Source organism: Rousettus aegyptiacus, unplaced genomic scaffold (assembly GCF_014176215.1).
Source record: "Rousettus aegyptiacus isolate mRouAeg1 unplaced genomic scaffold, mRouAeg1.p scaffold_m13_p_10, whole genome shotgun sequence".
NCBI classification, from domain to species: Eukaryota; Metazoa; Chordata; class Mammalia; order Chiroptera; family Pteropodidae; genus Rousettus; species Rousettus aegyptiacus.
The window spans coordinates 49,820,246-49,840,670 of NW_023416285.1; the positions used below are offsets into that span (position 1 = coordinate 49,820,246).

General features: G+C 36.6%; 2 protein-coding genes across 5 annotated transcripts in view; one reads left to right on the forward strand and one right to left on the reverse strand.

The window, feature by feature from the left end:
* USO1 (USO1 vesicle transport factor) overlaps positions 1 to 12,845 on the reverse strand; it is a 65,119-nt gene extending 52,274 nt beyond the window's left edge. For 2 of the 4 annotated variants that reach the window (XM_016156020.2, XM_016156024.2), the window contains exon 1: positions 12,549 to 12,845. In XM_016156020.2, the coding sequence (XP_016011506.1) occupies positions 12,549 to 12,614 (66 nt within the window). In that variant the 5' untranslated portion in view covers positions 12,615 to 12,845. The remainder of the gene's footprint in view (positions 1 to 12,548) is intronic. The other 2 variants (XM_016156021.2, XM_016156023.2) reach the window with 1 other exon arrangement.
* Positions 12,846 to 12,978: 133 nt separating this feature from the next.
* Positions 12,979 to 20,425, forward strand: part of G3BP2 (G3BP stress granule assembly factor 2) — a 67,552-nt gene continuing 60,105 nt past the window's right edge. Inside the window, exon 1 of the mRNA XM_036227843.1 lies at positions 12,979 to 13,150. The gene's annotated coding sequence lies outside the window, so the exon portion shown is untranslated. The remainder of the gene's footprint in view (positions 13,151 to 20,425) is intronic.

A 20,425-nucleotide genomic window follows, 5' to 3' on the forward strand; every position in this document is an offset into this window, starting at 1 on the left:
AGTGTGCCTCACAATCTGCAAGGACAAAATGGTTATTTTATAAAGCTTTTAATAAATTTGCAGGAATTTAAATCTGAACTGAATTTTAAATAAACCTTAAGCATCATTTATAATAGGAAAAAATTAAAAACTGTCCAGCAACAGGAGTAAAACTAAATAAATTAAGGTATATTCTCTGGTGCAATACTACGCAGCAACTCAAAAGAAATACCTGTACTGACATGGAAATACTATGATTTAATAAACAGGGGAAAAAATGCAAGTTGTAAAACCATATATAAATCGTGAGCCTACTCCAGCAAAAGTACCAAATTGTGTGTACATAAACTTTCATTATAAAGTAATCTGAAAACTTAAAAACTGAAACTTCTAGAAAGCAGGAGAAAATCCTTGTGACCTTTAATTAAGCAAAGATTTCTCAAGTACATACTAAGAGCACGAGCCATAAAACAAAATAAATTGGACTTCATCATTTCTGTTCTTCAAAAGATACTGTTAAAAGCATGAAAAGCCAGAGACTGTATGAAAATATTTGAAGAACATCTGATAAAGAACAGTTTTCAAAACCACTATACTGAGGCCCTTTATAGCGCTAACAGTTACTATTTTATTATGAGTTCTTATTCATTCTTTAATGACAGTTCTTACTGAATCTATAAATAAAGTTTTGGCATATCACTCAAACTTTTGCACTCTTTGTATCTGAATTAAGTTTTTAAACATATGTAGTGTTTTCCAAATTATGTTCTGCAGACTTCTAGTGTCAGAAGGTATTAATAGATTTCCTATGATCACAGAACCAGTGGGAAACACAAAGTTATACAAAATTAAACAGGTTTCTGCACTGCAGGACTCTAGTCTTTACTATGCTGATTTGCATATCTTCATATTACAGATACAGTATGATAACCAAGTCTAGCTTTACTTTTTGATCTGATTCATTCTTACTGCTCACATTTAGAAATTATTCCTACCTGAAACTGTATTTACTTTCATAATAATTATATTGAATTTACAAAATGAAAATAATACAACTTTCTCTTTATTAACTGGTTGATACTTTTCCTACTGTAATTTTTTTTTTTTTACCATTACACAAACTACACTATTATCTCTTAAAAACATGAACTTCATTACCTAGCTTTAAAATTTTCTTAAGCTAAACGATAGTTTTCCTAATAAGCATGAATTTCCTCTACTTTGGTCTTTAATTTTTTTCTAGGCAGTTTATAGCTGATGTTATAACTGGGAGATCTTTTGTAGGTATTCTCTGCTTTTTCCTAACCCTACATCTGGTTCTAGATCTGAGATTCCCATCTCCATTGGAATACTTAGTCTCAGTTCCGTGCAAGTCTTGAGCTCCAGCCTCAGCCTCATCTTTGGCTGGTGTATAGAGACTTGTGTCAAAATATGAAACCTCTTTAATCATTATTTGTTGAATGTGGAAATGTGAAAGCTATCTGATGCTGGGAAATACCTGAGGAGATGATCATAATCCTAGAGTTTGGGGGGCTGTTTTTATTTATTTTCAGTATTATTCTGTGTTCTAACGTGCTAACATTTCAGCCTTGATATATATATATATATATATATATTTTTTTTTTAAAGCTTTTAGGTACACACAAAAATAATCATTTCAGTCACTACTAAGATAAATACAAGGTAAAAGAGCAATAAGGTTATTTTTAACACACTTACAAAAAATTTAAATTAAAATAGTACCATATACTATGATTCCATTTTTATAAAATTAGAAACCAGGCCAAACTAATCTATGCTATTAGCAGCCAGGATAGTGGCTACTCATGGGGGTGGGCAGTGACTGAATGGAGCACAAAGAGGACTTCAGGTGTGCTGGTAATATTCTAGTCCTTGATCTTAGTGCTGGTTACATGGGTGTGTTCAGGTTGAGGTTTATATATCACATGTATTTCAACAAAATAATTTTTAAAACAGAACTATCCAAAATAGACAAAGATATAATTAATGAATTTGCTTATATTCTATTACAAGGAAGGTAACTTAAAAAGGTAGCAATTTGGCAAAAACCATTACAACTTAAAGTGTTCATCCTCTTTCAACTAGGCAGTCCTACCCCTAGGAATTTATCCTTTAAAATACTCCCACAACTACACAATGTTATATACTACGATGTTCTTTGTATCAGTATTTGTAATAGCCAGAAAGAAAATCTAGCTTCTGCCATGTAAGGATATAAGATATCTGCTACATGGAAGAGTACCCTAACCCAACTGTGTTGGCACCCTGACCTCATATTTCTAGCCTCCACAGCTGTGAGCAATAAATTTCTGCTGTTTATTGAGAGAGAGAGAGAGAGAGAGAGAGAGGAAATCTAAAGGTTAATCTATTAGGTAGAGAACAGTGAATATATGGTACACATACACTATGCAGTTGCTCAAATGAATGAAGCAGACCCATATATACTAACATGTAAAGATGTCCAAAATATGGTAAGTGAAAAAAAGAATACAAAATAGTATCTTAACATGAGCTCATTTGGGCTTAAAACTACATCAGTAATAAACCATGTGAATATATACAGAAAAAATTAAGACTATGCACCACACCGTCTTTTAGTGGGTTGCTGGAAATGTTCATCTTCGACATTATTTCTGATGTTTGAATTTTTATAATAAACAGGCATTACCTTTATAAGCAGAAAAGAGCTATAATGGAATAAAGTGAAATGGTTTACGCTTTTTGGAATTTCTAGGATATTTTTGTGTCTAACTGAACTTTTAAAGATGCGATTTCCACTCTACTGATCAAAAATATGAAATTAGCTCTTAATTGATAAAAATAACCTACCATAATAAAAATATCCTCAATTGGCTCTTTGCTGCCAATGGGATAAAGCACAAATTTTTAAGACTAGAATATACAGTTGTTACTCGGTCAATAAACACACAGTGACTACTCATGTTTTTGTTCTTGGGCTAACCAAAATAAAGATAGGGTCTCTAGCCACAAGGAGCTTGCATAGCCAAACAGTCACATAAATAAAGTATACGTTAAAAGTATATAAGTATGTGCTAGGCAGAGGCACAAAAGAAAAAGTAGTCAATTCTGAGTAAAACTGCTATAGACTGTAATGTCAATGTTCCCCCCCAAAACACATATGTTGACACCCTAATCCCCAATGTGATGGTTTTAGGAGGTGGGCATTTGGGAGGTGATGAGGTCATGAGGGTGGAGCTCTAATGCATGGGAGTAGTGCCTTTATTTAAGAGGCCCAAGAGAGCTCTCTTACCCATTTCCCACATCAGGATATGGGGTGGGGGCGGGGAATGGCTGGTATAAACCAGGAAGCAAGCCCTCAGCACACACTGAATCTGCCTGTGACCTAATCTTAGATTTCCTAGTCTCTAGAACTGTGATAAATAAACTGTTGTTTAAACCACCTAGTCTATGATATTTTTGGTATAGCAGACTAAGACAGATATTTAAGAATGGAATATTAAAAATGCCACTTAGGTGAAAAATTAAGAATGAGTATCATCACACAACAGGGGGAAGGAATTCAGGCACGGAAATGATTTCTTACTTTATAACTGCTACAAATATTTTAATGTAGAAAATAGCATTTCATAATCAGAATAAAAAAAATTAGTCTAACTTTTTAAAATGTGTAGACATCTATAAACCAAAACAATAATTTTTACATTACACAATACATATATATGCTTGTTCTATTAAAACAATACGCCAAAGGAGACTGTAAAACATGAGCTTTTCCTTTCTAATAATTTTACATGCCTATTATTTCTAGGAATGATGATTAATCTAAAATAATGTGGAAAAACAATAAGAAAATATAAGATTGAACTGTTGGCCAAAAACAGAATTCTAAAGAAGTTCAAGGTATCTGCTTCAATAGGCTTTGATTAATAAGCAAATCACTAGTTTTTTTTAGTTAATTACAAAATGTACCTTTAACATATTAAAATTAATCACTATTTTAAAGGGTACTATTTATATTTATAGATATAAAATCCATTCATTCCTGAGTGTGGGTATATATTAAGACTATTTTTAAGAATATAAACATGCTTTTTATCTGTTAAACTTGGGTTTTAATGGCAAGTACATATTCTTCCAAATTGGGGATTTTATTCAGAACTTTCTCTTTAATGACTTCAGACAATTTAACTCAAATCAGTTAATGATACTGCAAACCAATGAGAGTCAAAAATGACTATAATAACACATTTATCCAGAACCATGATTGAGCTATGTTGGATACCTTCTATCAGGTACTAAAATGGTCTTTTCATTTTAGTGATTTCTGATAGTAATCTAAAACTAATTACTAGCTTCTCTGTTTTATTAAACAAAGAACATAATTATAAGCTTTCTTAATTATAAGCATTTAAACCTAAGTCCTCTCCAATATCATATAATGGTATATCTTAGGTGTAAATGAAGTAATGAATATGTCTTTGCACAGTACCTAGTACCTATAATCAATAAAAATTAACGAACTTTATTATTACCAAGGTTATAACTTTCTTTTGTATCATTCTTCTAACCTATCAGGCTTTTGGCTCTCATTTCATTATTTAGGTTTTTAACAGACCATTCAAATTTTACAGATTTTAATTTGCTATTACAAAATTTGACAATTAAGATAGACAGTAATATGTCCAACAGCTAAAAATTACTCAGGCTTGAAATCAAGATTGAGCACAGGGATTCTGCAACTTCTGCTTTGCCATGTGAAAGCCTTATTTATTACCTCTTGATAATATTCAAGATGGTTGAAATTTCTAAATAAGCCATCTCTCCATAATAAAGTGCTATGTTGCTATTCTTTACCGACAACTGAAACTAAATGAAAGGAAAACATATTATATATATTCCAAACCTTACAAAGCTGTAGCATGTTTTAGGCCAAACACAGGTCTATACTTTTCAGTTGATATTTACCAAGCAAAAATTTTGTAGCAAAAGTATGCTTAACTTATATTCAGAAACCATAGATCCCAAAGACTATTATTCCATTTATTCTTTACTTGAAAAACTAACTTAGTGCCTCACTATCCATTCTCTTTCTTTTAGTTATTAGAACCCTCTGTGTTTACGCTGAGTACATGGCTGTCCACCTAGACTTCTCTCCAAGACATCCTTACATCTAGGCAGAAACTACATTCTGGCCAATGAGTTGTTAGTACATGACCGTCCAGGTCATGTCCTTAAAAGGAAAGTATTCTTCATTTCTCTTTCTCTTTCCCTCAGCATAAAATATGAACCTGGGTCATGCGGCACTTTTAACAATTAACAATTAAAATAAGAGCAGCATCCTAGGGAATGGAAGAACAAGGTAAAAAGAAGCACCTGAGCCCCTAGACCACCCTGAGGAAAATTACCCTACCATAGGGATTGCCTTTTAATTGGACTTTTAGAGGAGAAAAACAAATTTCGATCTTGGTTAGACCTATGTTTTCTGGCCTCTGTTATAGAAGCTGATCCAATACTTAAATTAATAAATTCATTTTACAGAAGAGGAAACTAGGCTCAGAAATAAGTGATGAATCCCAAAACACACTGCCAGTTTGGTGGCACGGTTTATATTCTAATGAGCTACAGATATCTCACTCCAAAGCCCACATTTCTTCTATTCTACAATGCCTCCTCTTATGCAGAAAAATGCTAGTCTGACTGCAAACTATAGAAATGCAAGATATTTTTTTTGTAAACAAGGGAATGATGTAATGTAGTATATAAAACAATTTTTAAGCCAATATTTAAAAATCTAAAGATTTTACATAAAAAACCAGATTCCTACCTTTTCTTGAAAAAATTCGGCTTGATAGCTAATGATAGTTAACACTGTATTTCATACAATTTAAGAAGCCATCAATTATAAGATCCACCATTTTGTAAATATATCACCAAGAAAAAAGAAATACCACAAATTATAAGATGGAATCTGATATCAGAGATGTTTAATGTTAACGTGCATCTCAGAATTGTTAAAATATGGCGCATTTGGAGCACTTATTATGTGCCAGCTCTGTTCTAAAGTTCTTTATATTTTTAATTCTTTTAATCTTAACAAAAATCCTACCTGATCAGCATGATTGCTATCCATGTTTTAGAGATGAGGAGACAGAGGCACAGTGGGTAGGTAAATGACTTATCCAAGTTCATAAAACTAGTAAGTGGTGGGTGGGATTCAAAGTCAAGCAGTTTGAGTGTTTAACCACAAGGTTAAATTGGATCTCTGGGCCTACATTTCTGGAGGCAACTGGCTGGAGCTGAGCACTAACTATCCCCTCAAGTCAGGATATGCAGGCTCCACTTTCACCACAGATTTCTGCTCTCTTCTCTAACCCCATCTGCTTCATTAAACAATGATGTTACTCTACCGAAAGGATGTGAGTTTGTGACTCCGGCATTAAGCAACAGAATAGTATATAGTAACAAAAACAGTTCTAAGAGAAAAAAATATATTTGAGTAAAATTTAATCCAGAGTTAGTTTTATTGAGAGGGACCAAGAAGGGATAATAAGATAAAACTCAAGAGACAGCAGTTCAACTAATTTATATTATGCCAATTAGGTATTAAGTGCTCTGAGAGATAAACGCAATGAGAAATTAGACGTGGATTCTTTTTAAAGATGTTGTTATAGTCTATGATAAGATAGTATGGCATAATTAATAAAAATAACTGAAAATTTGGTATTTTAAATAATTTCTAATAAAGCAGCTGTTTCAATATGCATCAATCTCTAAGACATATCAATCAATGAAAAAGGTAAGCTATTGGAATAAACTATATCACTTATGAAAAAGAGATGAATATGCTCATACAAATATATAATTCTATATCATGCACAAATGCATGATTATGCATAAAGGTCTGGAAGGATTTATACCAAACTAAGAATAGTGGTTATTTCTGTAAAGAGAACTGAAATTGAAGATGGTAGTCAAAGAGGCCTTAAACTTTACTAGTATTGTTTGTCATGTTGTGCAATTAAAAAAATGAAAAGGCTTTAATGCAGGTGATTATGTATCAAAATTCTTGTTTTCAGTAACTGCTATGTGAGATTCATAATTCCTCCTATTAAAAAACAAAAAAAGGACAAATAACCCCACTAACAACTAGTAAATTGTAATTCATGATCAAAATTACAACCTAGTAACCTGACTTTAATATTTGTTTGTTTTGCTACCCAATGGTCTAATCCATTAATTTTTTATTCAGTGATACACAAAGGAGACAAAAAAAAGAAGCAATGGGAATAGGAGTAGCTAGGAAAGAAAAAGTGAGATGAAGAAAAAGTGAAATGTGAAAATGAAAAACCATTAAAAAGTAAAAAGAGAAAAAAAGGTGCCATAAAACCAGAATGCTGAAGAAACATTTAAAATTTAACAGACACTGACACAATGTAGTATGTAGTATTTTCTCACAGTTCCTAATATAAATATATATTTTTTTAGTATTCGGTAACTAACATGTAAAAATAAAGGACAGGAATGCCAATTTAAAAAAATCAAATTCAACCATTCAGTCATTTATTAAAAAGAATTTATGAAGTACCTAATACCAAATTATTTGATGATAAAACTTTGCCTTTATGAAGCTTAAAACATAGTTATATCTTAACTTGAAGAAAACTTTCCCATCCATGACTGGTTACCATAGAATTAAAATAATTCATGTTAACCAACAGTTAATTCATTTATATTATTTAACTATAATAAAAAGTATTACTGTTTTAGAATACAAGAAAGAGCCAGAGATTTAACTTGTTTTTAGCCTTATCTTCAGATGAGCTTAATTATTTAATCTAAAAAAAAAGTTGGAACATTACAAAGTCAATCTCAATCAAGTCTCTGCATATATATCCAATGAATCTAACACAATCTATTTCCATTACAATTACTAGATAATTCCAGTACAATTTCCATTATATTACAATAAGTCAATCTATGTAAAATACTGCTCCATTTATTCTCCATGTTTTCTCTAAGAAATTAATGCTTTCCAAAAGGACATCCTTTTAATAAGCAAGGCATCAAGATGAAACTTGTCTACCAAATAACCTATCACAAATGCTAGCAACTCCAAGTCTAACTCTACAAAAGTTTTCAAATTTAAGGTAACTTTTAATACTAAATGTTCATGGCATTTCTGCCTGAGGTAAAAAAATAAGCATGCCTTCTGTCTGATATCCACAGCAGAACATAGACAAAGCAGTATAAATAATAGGAGGTAAATATATGAAAAGAGAAATGGTATTTGCTATCAACAAATCTATATAAGAAATTTTTCTATTTTCTCCTAAAGATAATTAGATTCAAGAATGATTAGTTACTTTTCAAACCATAAAGCATCAGGACTTATTTTCTCTTTTAGGTATTCAAAGGGAAATACTTTATGAACTCCATATGCTGAAGATAACAAAGTGCTTCTAAAATGTAGTATTCCTTTACAACTAAATCCTCAAGGACAATTTTTCCCAAAGTATGTTCCTCAGAACACTAGACCCACATAGTTTCCTGGAGGGGTAAAAAAGGGTCTGGTCAAATTTGGCAAACACAACTTACTCTATATCTCCATCCTGAAAATATTTGAAAACATAACACAGCGCTTAATAAATCTTCTATAAATATTAGGGTTTTTTTGTTTTGTTTTTGATCACCCCACAGCACCCTTCTTTGATAACAAAATTCTTTCAAATACCTCTACACCTGTTCTTTGGGATATACTTTGGTAATGCTGGGTATATAACTTTAAATGACACTCATTTTTTAGAAATACCCTAAGTAATCTAATTAGCTTTCAAAAAAGCCATGTAGTTTTTGACACTACTTAATAAAAATATGAGACATCTTTGGTTGGATGTAGAAGTGATCAAACACAAATCATTACTATAGTTTTCTGACATTGCTTTTGCAAGAGAGCCAAGAGAGAAAACACAAATCAGTTATGACACTGACCTGGTTTTTAATGTAGAACGTGAAACCCAAACCCAAATAGGACACATTTATAGTAACAGGGTAAAATGTGCTTGACCAAACCAAAACTATGTCTAAATTTAAGCACACACTCAATTTTTATTAAAAGAAAGCACAGCTGAGTCTACACTGTTAACTCTTTTAAGCCAGCTGGTCAAAGTTTGATCTGAAAAGAGATGCCTTAACAGTATGCTAATTCTGCACAGTTTTTATGGACTTTAGCCAACTTTCATGCCTTGGGATACAACTTGCAAAAGGAAACCCCCCCCCCTACGATTTATTATCAAATGTAGTTAACATTTGTCTTCGCATTTTCAACAAATTGCCTTTAAAAAGGGTATTAGTTAGAAGGTAGATGGAAAATTAAACCTGAGCAAATATTCAAAAGAGTAAGGTTTTCACTATAATTAGTGTTTATTTGTACCTAGCAAAGTATGTTAAAGACTAGGAGGCTTCAATCCTCAGAAATCAGTACCTTTCTCTACCTAAAAGATAAATCAAATTAAAAAGTATTTGAACCTAAAACATAAAAAGTTTAAAATGGATGAAATTCTAGAATAAAATATTCAGAACTTTATAGAATTATCATATGATACAAATATAAATATTTATTACTGTCTCTGAAGAACACCTTAATACCAGTCCAAAGTTGCTCTTGAGACTATGAAAAGCTAATATACAATCAACAATATAGCTCTCACATTTATGAGATACACAGCAAACCTGAAAAATTTCTTAAGTAAAAATTTGACATAATGGACTTCAATTATTCCAGAACTTTGATTCCTACAGTCTTTAAAAGGTATTGTTTTAGCGCCTAGTAATTTGTAAGCTGCTGTGATTACAGATCTGCGATTTCTTTCACATAACACTATAATTCGTTTGACATTTTTACTGAATACCTTACTATGGAAATATAAAGATTAAAATACATATGAAAGCTGCCCAAAAGACACTTAAGATTCTAGAAGAGATGAGACACATATAAACGGGTAGAAGGTTTAAGAGACGCACAATCTAGGTAGAATGTGAAAATTGCTCAGAGGGATGAGCGACTGATTACTTACCGTTCAACTGGGAAAAGAAGGAGTAAAGATTAGGGAATGTGTTTTTGATCCATTTGAAGGACAGGTAGATTTTAAACAAAGAAAAGAGGCTTTCTACTGGAAAAAGGTTAGAAAAGCAGGAAAAATGAAAAGCCGTGAAAACAATTTAATTTTGCAGATATAAAAAAAAACCTAGAAAATATAAAATGATAATATAAAAGTTAGGGGTTTCAAGTTCTGGCAACTTAAATATCCAGGCTAAATCAACTCACCAATTAAAACAACTAAAGCTATACCACATACTCTGATGCCCTATAGATACTTCTAAATTAGTGAGCCATGACCCCTTATATTGGTCATATTTCCTGATGTAATGAGATGGTTAAATTTAATTCATACTGTTACACAGAGTAAATTATTAATTCTCTTCTAAAGACAAATTACTTTTCCAATGTTGAGTATACATGCTCAAAGTTAGGCAAAGGAGAAACCTCACCTTCCTTCCAGTTCATACAACATACACAAGTGATACCCGAGCTTCATTTTGAAATCATAATATAAAACTATGTTGTTCCATTCACTATGGCAAGATCAAAGTGTTCTAGTCTCAGCTTCACAATACTGTCCTAGCTGTTTAAGTGCTCTGTGCCTAAGTTTTTTAACCTGTAAAATGAAGGGGTTCCACCTGGATGAGCTACAAAGGGCCTCCTGGCTTTAAAATCCTATACTCAATTAACTGTACCCCAACTTTTCTATAGAAGTCATTGTGACAAGGCCAATTTTAACAAAAAAAGAGTATTCTCCCCCTAAAAACTATCCTTTATTGAGAACATACTGAGTGCCAGCCTCTTTATATTTCGTTTCATTTAATCCTCATTACACCCACAACAGCAAGCATTTTTATTCTACTCAATAGGGTATTAGCCATCATTTGTCTGTCCAATCCAATTAGGGGTGGAAAGCAAGGATTCAAATCAATGTCTAACTACAAAACAAGTTCTAGTAAACCACACTTTAAAACTGGTGCCCCAAACAAAAACTATCAGACACACATACAAAAAGCTGAAGAGGTGGGCTCTGATTATAGTAATCTGTAAAGAGCATAGTCTTCTGATAGGGCAGCTCTACTGCCTTGTAAACCACGTGAGAACAAAGAAGAAAAGCCAAATTATCAGTCGTTTGCATGTGCATGCCTGTGTGTATAATCTCATTTTTAAATTAAGGAAAACAGATTCACTAGCTTTCATCTTCTGCTTTAAACAGTACTAACCCAAATCAGTGAAGTTACTTTTATCATATAAATTTCCAAAATTCCCAGTTCAGTACTAAAATACAGGCATCAGCAATAAAGCCTAGGCTTCAAAGTAAGGCAAACCTTGGTTGAATCATGGCTCTATTACTAGTAGCGTGACTTGGTCAAATTACTTCAGCAATCTCAGCCTTATTTCTTCATTTGTAAAGTGAGGATACTATCACCCATCTTGCAGGGTGGTTAGGGATCAATAAGTTATTACTCTTCAAGATACCAGAAATAGAAACATAGAACATGGCACCTGTGTTCACAGACATCCAATTATGTCTACGAATACTACCCAAACTTTACCTTAAAATGTCCTATGTTGTCACTTACGTAGATCTAAAATTATTTTCAAATAAAAGTTTATTTTTAAAAAGTCACACACACTCATTTCCAATAGACACTAAACAAACTTCAAAGTTAGTTTATCCTAAACCTAAAATCGAACCAACTATATCAGACTGTTTTCGGTGGCTAACAATTTTTAAAAAGTGACGCTGCACATTGTGATATCACGAATTCATACTTCTGAATGCGGTGAGTGGAAGGAAGAAAAAGGGATGTGACCCTAAAGCGGTTTGAGCGCGAAAGACCCCTAAAGCGTCCAACTATTCCCTAAATAGTATACATTTGCCTAAGTCCGAAAAACAGGGTCCGAACTAATAACACTTGGCAGAACGACCTCCCTCCAGCTGATGGGACAGGAGCAGGTGGCTTTGTGCCCCAAACTATCTTTTCATTCTTAGCCACACGCTCTCTTCAACAGCTGTGTTTTAAATCCAGTTTTCCCTAATGCCCCATTCCAGACTGCGAGACAGGGAGCCGGACTTCAGGCTCCTCTAGGCCAGTGGAGACAGAGGCGAAAGGGCAGGAGAGAGAGGCCCACAGCTTCAAGGGGCGTGGGAGACAGGTCGGGCCACCTCTGCCCTGGAATGATCCCTTCCCCGGCGGTACTGCTTACGGACCACCCTCCGCGTGGGGCTTGCGGAGCTTTGGGGCGCAGGTGGCATCAACAGGGCCGAGCCACCGCGGTGAGGGGTCGCGCTGGGGGCGTGAGGGAGTAACTTAGGGGTTTTAGGAAAGGAAAGGAGGAAAAGGAGGAAGCGGCACGTAGATCCACGGTGGGGTACGGGATGTGACCTCCGGATTCCCGAGTTCTCCGCCCCCGTCCCTATCCGGACCCTTCCCAAGTCTCAGACCCGCGGATCCTCTCTCACCGTCTCGGCTTCTGTGTGCTGGGGTCCAGCACTCTGACCTCCCATCACCCCACGGAGGAAATTCATCTTGCCGCTCGGCCACCGGCTCTATCGGCCCCTTCTTAAAAGAAAACTTCTGGGCCCTCTGCAGGGCCTGGCCCCCAGGCCCGCACGTTGTACTCCGGGTCGCCGCCACCACCACCTCCTACTCTGGCGGCCGCTCCAGCCCCCCAAGCCCGGAAACAGCCGCGGCCAGCAGTCGAGATGCGCATGCGCGGGGGACGTGGCATTACGTGGCGGCTCGAAGGGCGAAGGCAAAGGGGGAAAGCCGCGGAGAGGAGGCGGTAGCCCGGGTCCGCGCAAGCCCCGCCCAGTGCGAGGCACCGCCTCCCTCCGCAGGGGCACGCCTCCTGCTCCCTCCCTTCGCGTGTCGCTCCTGCTGGCCTCAAACACCCACGTGGTCGGAGCCGGGCCTTACCGGCTGGAGCAGTTGCAGATAGTCTAGGTGTTTGGGCTTGCAGGGTGCTCAATTTTTGCCGAGCGGGACTTACTGCAAGCTATCAAAGCTGAGGGTCGTAATTTGTTGAGTCGAAAGTGAAATTTTCCTTCGGCCGACGTGACAGGTAAGGGGCTCCGGCCCTTAGAAGGGTTCGCTTGGTTTTGCGCTTTAGCAGAAAGAGCGTTGTGTCTTTTTGCTTTCCGTAAATTACATTTCTTTACCGGGCTTTGTTTAGTGATAAAAAGGGTGCTAGAGCCACTTCATTACACTGCCACGGGAGGGCGCATTTCTCAGACCTTGTTCTTCAAACCTGCGAAAAGGAATTCCTAGATATAAACACCAGGTAGACCGCTATTTTTTTTAATGGTGTGAGGAAGAAACCAATTGAACCCCGCATTGAGCTTACTAGAGAAAATACCTTGATCTGCAGTGTCAGTTTGGCAGCTAGTAGCATAATGTTTTGTTATTAACTCTCAACCCCCGCATTTTCAGCGATTTTTTTCATAAATATGTCTCCCCCCCCCCCCCCAAAATCCACCTTCCTGGTTCCTTTCGAAATGAATTGCCAGGTACACAGGCTTCTGGAGTTATCTTGTAAATTTCTTAAGCCTAAAAAGCGTAGGGTCTAGTTAGCCAACTGATTTATACACCTCTCCACTTGGATGCCCCTCAGCTCTCAGATTCCCCAGCTCTCTTAAAGAAAAAAAAAAAAAAATCAATATGCTTCTTGTGCCCTGCCACGCTCAATAGCACCACCAGCCAAATAATTGCCTAAGCTCGTAGGAGGAAGCTGGGAAGACTCTTTAACTCTGTATTTCACCCCCATATGTCTAGTGGTCAAGTCTTATCATGTCAATTTATAGAATGCAGTATTTCTCAATTGGGACCTCTGCTCTCCATCCTCTCTGCCTCTGAGATAGTCTGTGTTCTCAATTTTTCGCCAAAATTATGGCAATAGCTTCCTAACTTACTGTGTAATTATTCAAGCCCTGATTTCCCTCCATCCCAGTCTCCTGTCTACCCTTCGGTGAGCCTAGCAATGGCAAAACATCTGTCCATGACAGTCGTCTTCTTAAAATCCTCCAGTGGTTGCCCATTCTCTTCATAGTAAAATCCAAATTTCTTAACTTGATATACAGGCCTGTTATATTCTGGCTCCTGCCTATCTTTCCAGCTCCTGCTTCCCCTACATACTCTGGGTATATGCTCTTCCTCTTCCTCTTCTTTATCAAGGAAACCACTGCTAGTTCCTTAAGACTTAACTTTGGCATCTTCTGGAAGCTTTCCCTGAAATAATCTCTTTATCTATCCATCTATCTATCTATCTATCTATCTGGCACTTTGCTAGTTGTTAATAGGTGGTAAACTCTCAATAAGTGCTTGTTAAGCGAAACTGTTAATGGCAGGATTCTGTTCATTTTTGTATCTCTGTTACATAGCACTATCTCATAAGAGGAGCTATTGATGGATAAATGAAGAAAACATTAAAGGATATATGACTACTATGCTGAGGAGGAGGGCCTTTTTTTCATCCGTAAGGTGGAGTTGTAGATAATACATAACACAAAGGCTTTGGTAAAAGTTCCTTTCCTAGTGTCATAGTTTTAAGCCTGAGAAACTTGGATAATGGTGGGGATCATACTGCCCAAAATACTGTGCACTAAGCATTGTCCCCTGCTTTAAAACTAGACACTTGACATTTTGCATCAGACATTTTCCATGGGGGCATTTTGTTTCAGCCTAAAAAAAGGAACCAATCAGTGCTCAGCTTTTTTATTACCAAGTAATGCCTGGGTAGAACTTTATCTAGTCCCTAAGCCTCACCCCTCCCTGAGCGTCTCCTCACCTCCCTGTGCACCACTCTACCCCATCATCAGGGATAAAGCTCTAAGATGGAATAGGGCTCATAAATGTCTATTACATGTATTATTTGGTAATAACATTGTCTTGAGATTTTAGCAAAATTGTTTTAAGCCACTGGCTTTTTCAAAATGCCCTGCTTTGTTTTAAATTTTGACGAGTGTAGTAGGGCACTATGAGTTTTTCCTTCATTTGCTTGTTTTCTTCCCTAACAGCATTCTTGGGCAGGAAAGACTATGGGCAGTAAGGATGGACAGTTGGATAAAGACATGAGGGTGGAACCCCCCAACTTCCCTCTGACCTCTCAGTCTTCCCTTCTGATGTCTGGGAAAGGGTAGAACTGCCCATTACTTCTAGGCTCAAGAAGAGTCAGTGGGTACGGTGGCTAATTTTTCCCCCAGTTGGGATCTGAAAGAGGAGCAAAGGCATTGTCATTATGGAACAGCCATGAAATAGATTCCTTATTTAAGAGAAAAGGGATTCCATGTGAATCTGCTTTGACTGATTTTATAGAGAAAAGTCAGGGACCATGTTCTGTTCTTGACTTTGTCATCTTCTGGAAGCTTTCCCTGAAATAATCTCTTTATCTATCTACCTATCTATCTATCTATCTACCTATCTCTCTATCTATCTATCTATCTATCTAGCACTTTGCTAGTTGTTAATAGGTGGTAAACTCTCTTTAATCAAGTGTAATTCCTTTAACATGATAGATGGTCAAGAACCATTTCTTAGATAAAGAAAGAGAAAGCATGAAAAAATTGTGACTCTCTGACTTAGATGATTATATTTCTGACTTTCATAAATCTAAACACTCAGGATTAGAATGCCATGAATCATTGAAATACGCATAATCCAAAATTTTAACTTCGGTAAATAAAAATGATTTTTCTTTTCCTAAGCCAAACCTGACAGTAGAGTAACTAACGAAATTCATTAGTTTCAAATCCATTTTTAAAATGCTTTTCTTGCAATCCCCTAGTTCAGTGCTCTCCTCAGTGGCCCTAATTTTCCCAACCTTTCTTACTCTCTAGCGGCAAACTCAACAATATAACCACGAAATATCATTGCACAAGGTTGTTTTTAAGTTGGGGGTGGTGGTGGGGTTGAGTATTATCTATACCTGCTTAGGAGTACAAGTGGAGATGATAATTTATGTTTGAAATACATCACATATGATTTTTAAAAATGGAAAATAGGTGTCCAAAAAGGTTGATATGATTATATGTTACTATCCTTTAACCAAATAACACACAGCAAAATAAACTGATGATGAGGCAGTAATTGAAATTTATAATCAATCAATAATAACCATATCAAACACATATTTGCTAGCTTTGATCTATCAAAGTGATTTACATAAAATAATTCACTTAATCCTCACAACAACCTTGTGAAGTGGGTAGTATTATTAGCTTCATTTTACAAATGGCAAAACAGGCACAAAGAGTAACGTGCCCATTATTATATAGCTTGGAAGTATCAGAGCTGAGACCTAAATTGGTAACCTGGCTTTAAAGCCTGTGTTCTTATGTGCTTTGTTATATGATCTCCTAGACTCAAGACAACGGCCTTGCACTAAGTGGAAAGGTGGTCTACAAATCTCTACATAATCTGGCCCTGCCGTTATTTTCCTGACATCATCTTCTGCTACATTCTCTCCACTTCAGCAATACTGGCTTCCTTGTGTTTCTGAAACTTACTCTTGCCTCACTGCCTTTGCACTTGTATTATCCTGTTTTTTGGATGCTTGCTACTCCAACCAAAGAGAGGAATGGCTTATTCCTTTACCTTATTTAAGTCTGCTCAGATGTTACTTAGGTCTTTCCTGACTGTCCTAAGTTGCAACCGCCTCATACACCTTCTTCTGCTGCTCTGCATATTTTTCTTTGTAGCATTTACCAGTCTGATATATATTATTTAATATGTAACATATTACATATATATCTTACATATATATTTTTCCCATATTTCATCAGCTCTAAGACTCCATCAAGTGAACCTCAGAGAAAAACAAAACAAAACCCTACTGGGTTGTAAGAAGCCATCTACCAACAGATGCATCTCAGTTTCAAGTTTCTTAAAATGTAAAAAAAAAAAAAAGATTTATTGTAAGATTCGTGGAATATAGTATATATCTTACATCTTTATCTTGTTGATTGTCTATTTCCTACCACCACCAGAATGTAAATTCATAAGGGCAGGGATTTTGTCCTTTTGTAAATTGCTTTATCCTTAGTGCTAAGCACAGTATCTGACACATAGTACTTGCTATCTCTTTAATGGATGAATGAATTCCCCAAATGAGGAAATTCCCACTTTCAGCTTATCCGCACAGGATCAGAAATTCTGCAGGTTGCTAAGCGTTGCATGGTAGCCAGACTTAATCAAGTCTGAAGCAGGGTCCTCAGAAAATTTTATTAACTAAATTTAGTTAATAAATATTTTGTTGATCTTTACTGACCAACTTAGTAATTGACATTTAGTCATATGTAAAGATAAACAACTGGAAGAAAGGACTTATATTTTTAGGGTCACATTGCAGCCTATTGGGTGAGCCATCTCAACCTCCCAGTGGGCAGCTCACCTTGGTTTGTGATTCATTACACTAATGCATGGTTCCTTTCTCTTCTTCCTCCTCCTCTTCCTCCTCCTTTTTAAGATAGGTAATATATTCACATGGTTAAAATAAAAAGTACAAGAGAGTATATAGCGATAAGTTTCCCTGCTATTCCTTGGGCACTCAGGCAATTAATGTCAATGGTTCTTGTTCATCCTTCCAGATAATACGTATATGTATATATAATTTCTCTTTTTAATGCAAATAAATATAGCACCTTGTACACACAGTTCTATGCCTTACTTTTAATCTCATTTAGTATATCTTGGAAATTATTCCATACAAGATGAGGTATTCCTCATCCTTTCTTATTCTGGTCCATGAGGTGCTTTTTGAAATATTTTTTAAAGCCCTAGGAATTCCTCAGTAGAAGAGGGTGCAAGAAAGAGGATTCTGGGCCCCCATCCTGTTCCATTAGATTGCTTTCATTTGTTTATACTTCCTATTTCTTTTGAAAAAATTCAGCCACCTCTCAGGAAATATGAAATGTGACCAAGGCAAGGACTCAGAATAGCCAAGTCTGTCTCACATGCTCCAGAGTCCCGGGTTCAAATTCCTGCACTACTTTTTTTGAAAGAAACAATAATAGTACCCTCCTAATGTGGTGGTTGCTAGGACCTTATTAGATAATAGCATTAATGTGCTTAGTAATTTAGTACATGAAACATGGTAAATACATACTACAGGTTAGAGTGGAGACCCAGAACATCTTTTGTGTATATCATCAATTTCTTAACAACTGAACATTTGAAAATACTATCCTATAATAGTACTCAACTCAAACTTTATTGGTTCATGTTACTGAAAAGTCAGTTACTTTAGATATGGCTTAATCTGGGTCATCAGGACAATCTCCTCAGGATCTGAGCTTTTACTGATTCTGAACTCTGCTCTTTTTAGTGATATCTTTCTCTGGCTCCATACAGGGGCAAGGTGGATGTTAGTACCTGCAGTCCTATCATATTCCAGGTCCAAGTTCATCAAAGAAGACTCCTAATCTCTCTCCTTATAGTCCTGGCAAAAGTCTCCTTATAATTTATTGCATCTGATTGGGTCATTTGCCCATGCGTTGGGCCAGTTCTTATAGTTCATGGTGTGAGATGTTCTACTTGGTCTTAATTCACATGCCCACCTCTAAAGCAAGCAGTGGATGTCCTCCCCTCATCTCAAAGCATATGGCATAAGAACAGGGGAATATGGACTTCAAAGAAAAGCTAGAATACTGTGCCAGCAGAGAGTTTATCAGGATATGAAAACAATAAATGCTTGCTGTATCCCTAATGGACTTGACTGCTTGCCAATATTTTTTGAAAAATATTTTTCCAGCAGTGCCACTAACATATTGCTAGCATCAGTTCTATTGCTTTGCAAAGGTTTCAAAAGATCATGTTGCATTATTTAATAAAAGTGATTCTACATTGCCCTGTAGTTATATTTGCAAGCAAAGCTATATCTACACCCTCTTTAAAAAGTATAGCACAGTTGTGTTTCCATTCTTAAGAAAACACATTAAACAGAGTTGCTTACTTATGACACATCTAAATTAGGAAATCTCATTTTCAGTTCCAAAGGACTTTTTATAAACCTCTTTATGGAGAGAAACATTTATCAGATCCAGGCCCCGGCACTCTTACCCCCTATGGAGAGTGCTACTGTCGCTTCTCCACACCCACTCTCTTGCTACCCCTTCAGCTAGCTGAACAGGCAGGTCTTGAATAGCCAGGATGGGGTTGAAGTTTTTACTGTCCTGTTCCGCAGCTAGACCAAATCCTTTCAAGTTCACAGTACTGGCTGATGCCAAAATTTTATGAAGCTTAAAATGATTTATTATGGAGTCATTGTCACCTTCATGATCCAGGAGTGAGTAACAGCTGATCTATGTCATTGGCTTGAGTATGTGGCCCAAGTGAGTACATGTTGGGGAATGGGGTAGCAGGGGCCTCTGTAGGCTGTCTCTTGAGATTGGAGTACAGTCAATTAGACCTCTAGGACAGCAGGATGGTAGCAGATCTTTTCAAAGCCAGCCCACACCTCCAAGTTCTCCTTGCTCCCCAATTCCAGCTCTTTAATGAAGTTGACTATTAGATGCCAATGCCTATGATTGTGAACACTTTGCACAGATAATTGAGGTGGGCTCAGTAACTTGCAGATATTAGGTGGGGGATCCAGAATTGGCATAGGTGGGCAGCCTGAAGAAAGAAGAGGGAGTCGAGTGTGGACATAATTCTCTGTCAGCAGCTCAGGAGTCCATGGCAGATGAAAGGACAATAAGGAAAGCATGAACACAGAGAGGCAAGAGGACTTCTCCTTGGCCTGTGTCTTTCCCAGTGCTGCCTTGCCCAGGATCTCACAAACACCACACTGGCTGTGGGTAGTATAAAGAGCTAGAGGAGCTCCAGCTAGCTCTCCTCACTACCGTTTCCCCACCTCCAATACCCACATATACACGTGGCCTTTCTGGGGCAGGGCCATTATCTATGAGATCCAAAGTGACCCAGACCCAAGTCCTAAAACTTCTCTCTCTCTCCTAGGTATGTGAATAGTAACTCCTAAATAGCTCATAATCCAGAGTCTCAGAAGAACACTGCCACAGCCAGTCTCCTTCCTGTGAGGATGCTGCCATCTAGGTCCAGTTCTGGTGTCTGGGTCAGCAAAATGACTACTGATAGTTTGGTACTGATTTCATGGTACAATATCAAAATCTTTGTTTTTTAAAAGCTCAAAATTCATACCATTTAAAACAAATCAATAATACTACATATTAAAAACATTTTATTTGAATGGAAACTGGTGATTCCATACTCTGCTGTGTCCTTCAGCTTCAGAAGAGTTGCACATCCGAGGGGTTTGGTCTGGCCCAGATTGCGTGCCTTACTGCATCATTTGCTCTTTTGCCTGGAGCTTTTAGAACTTTGGCCT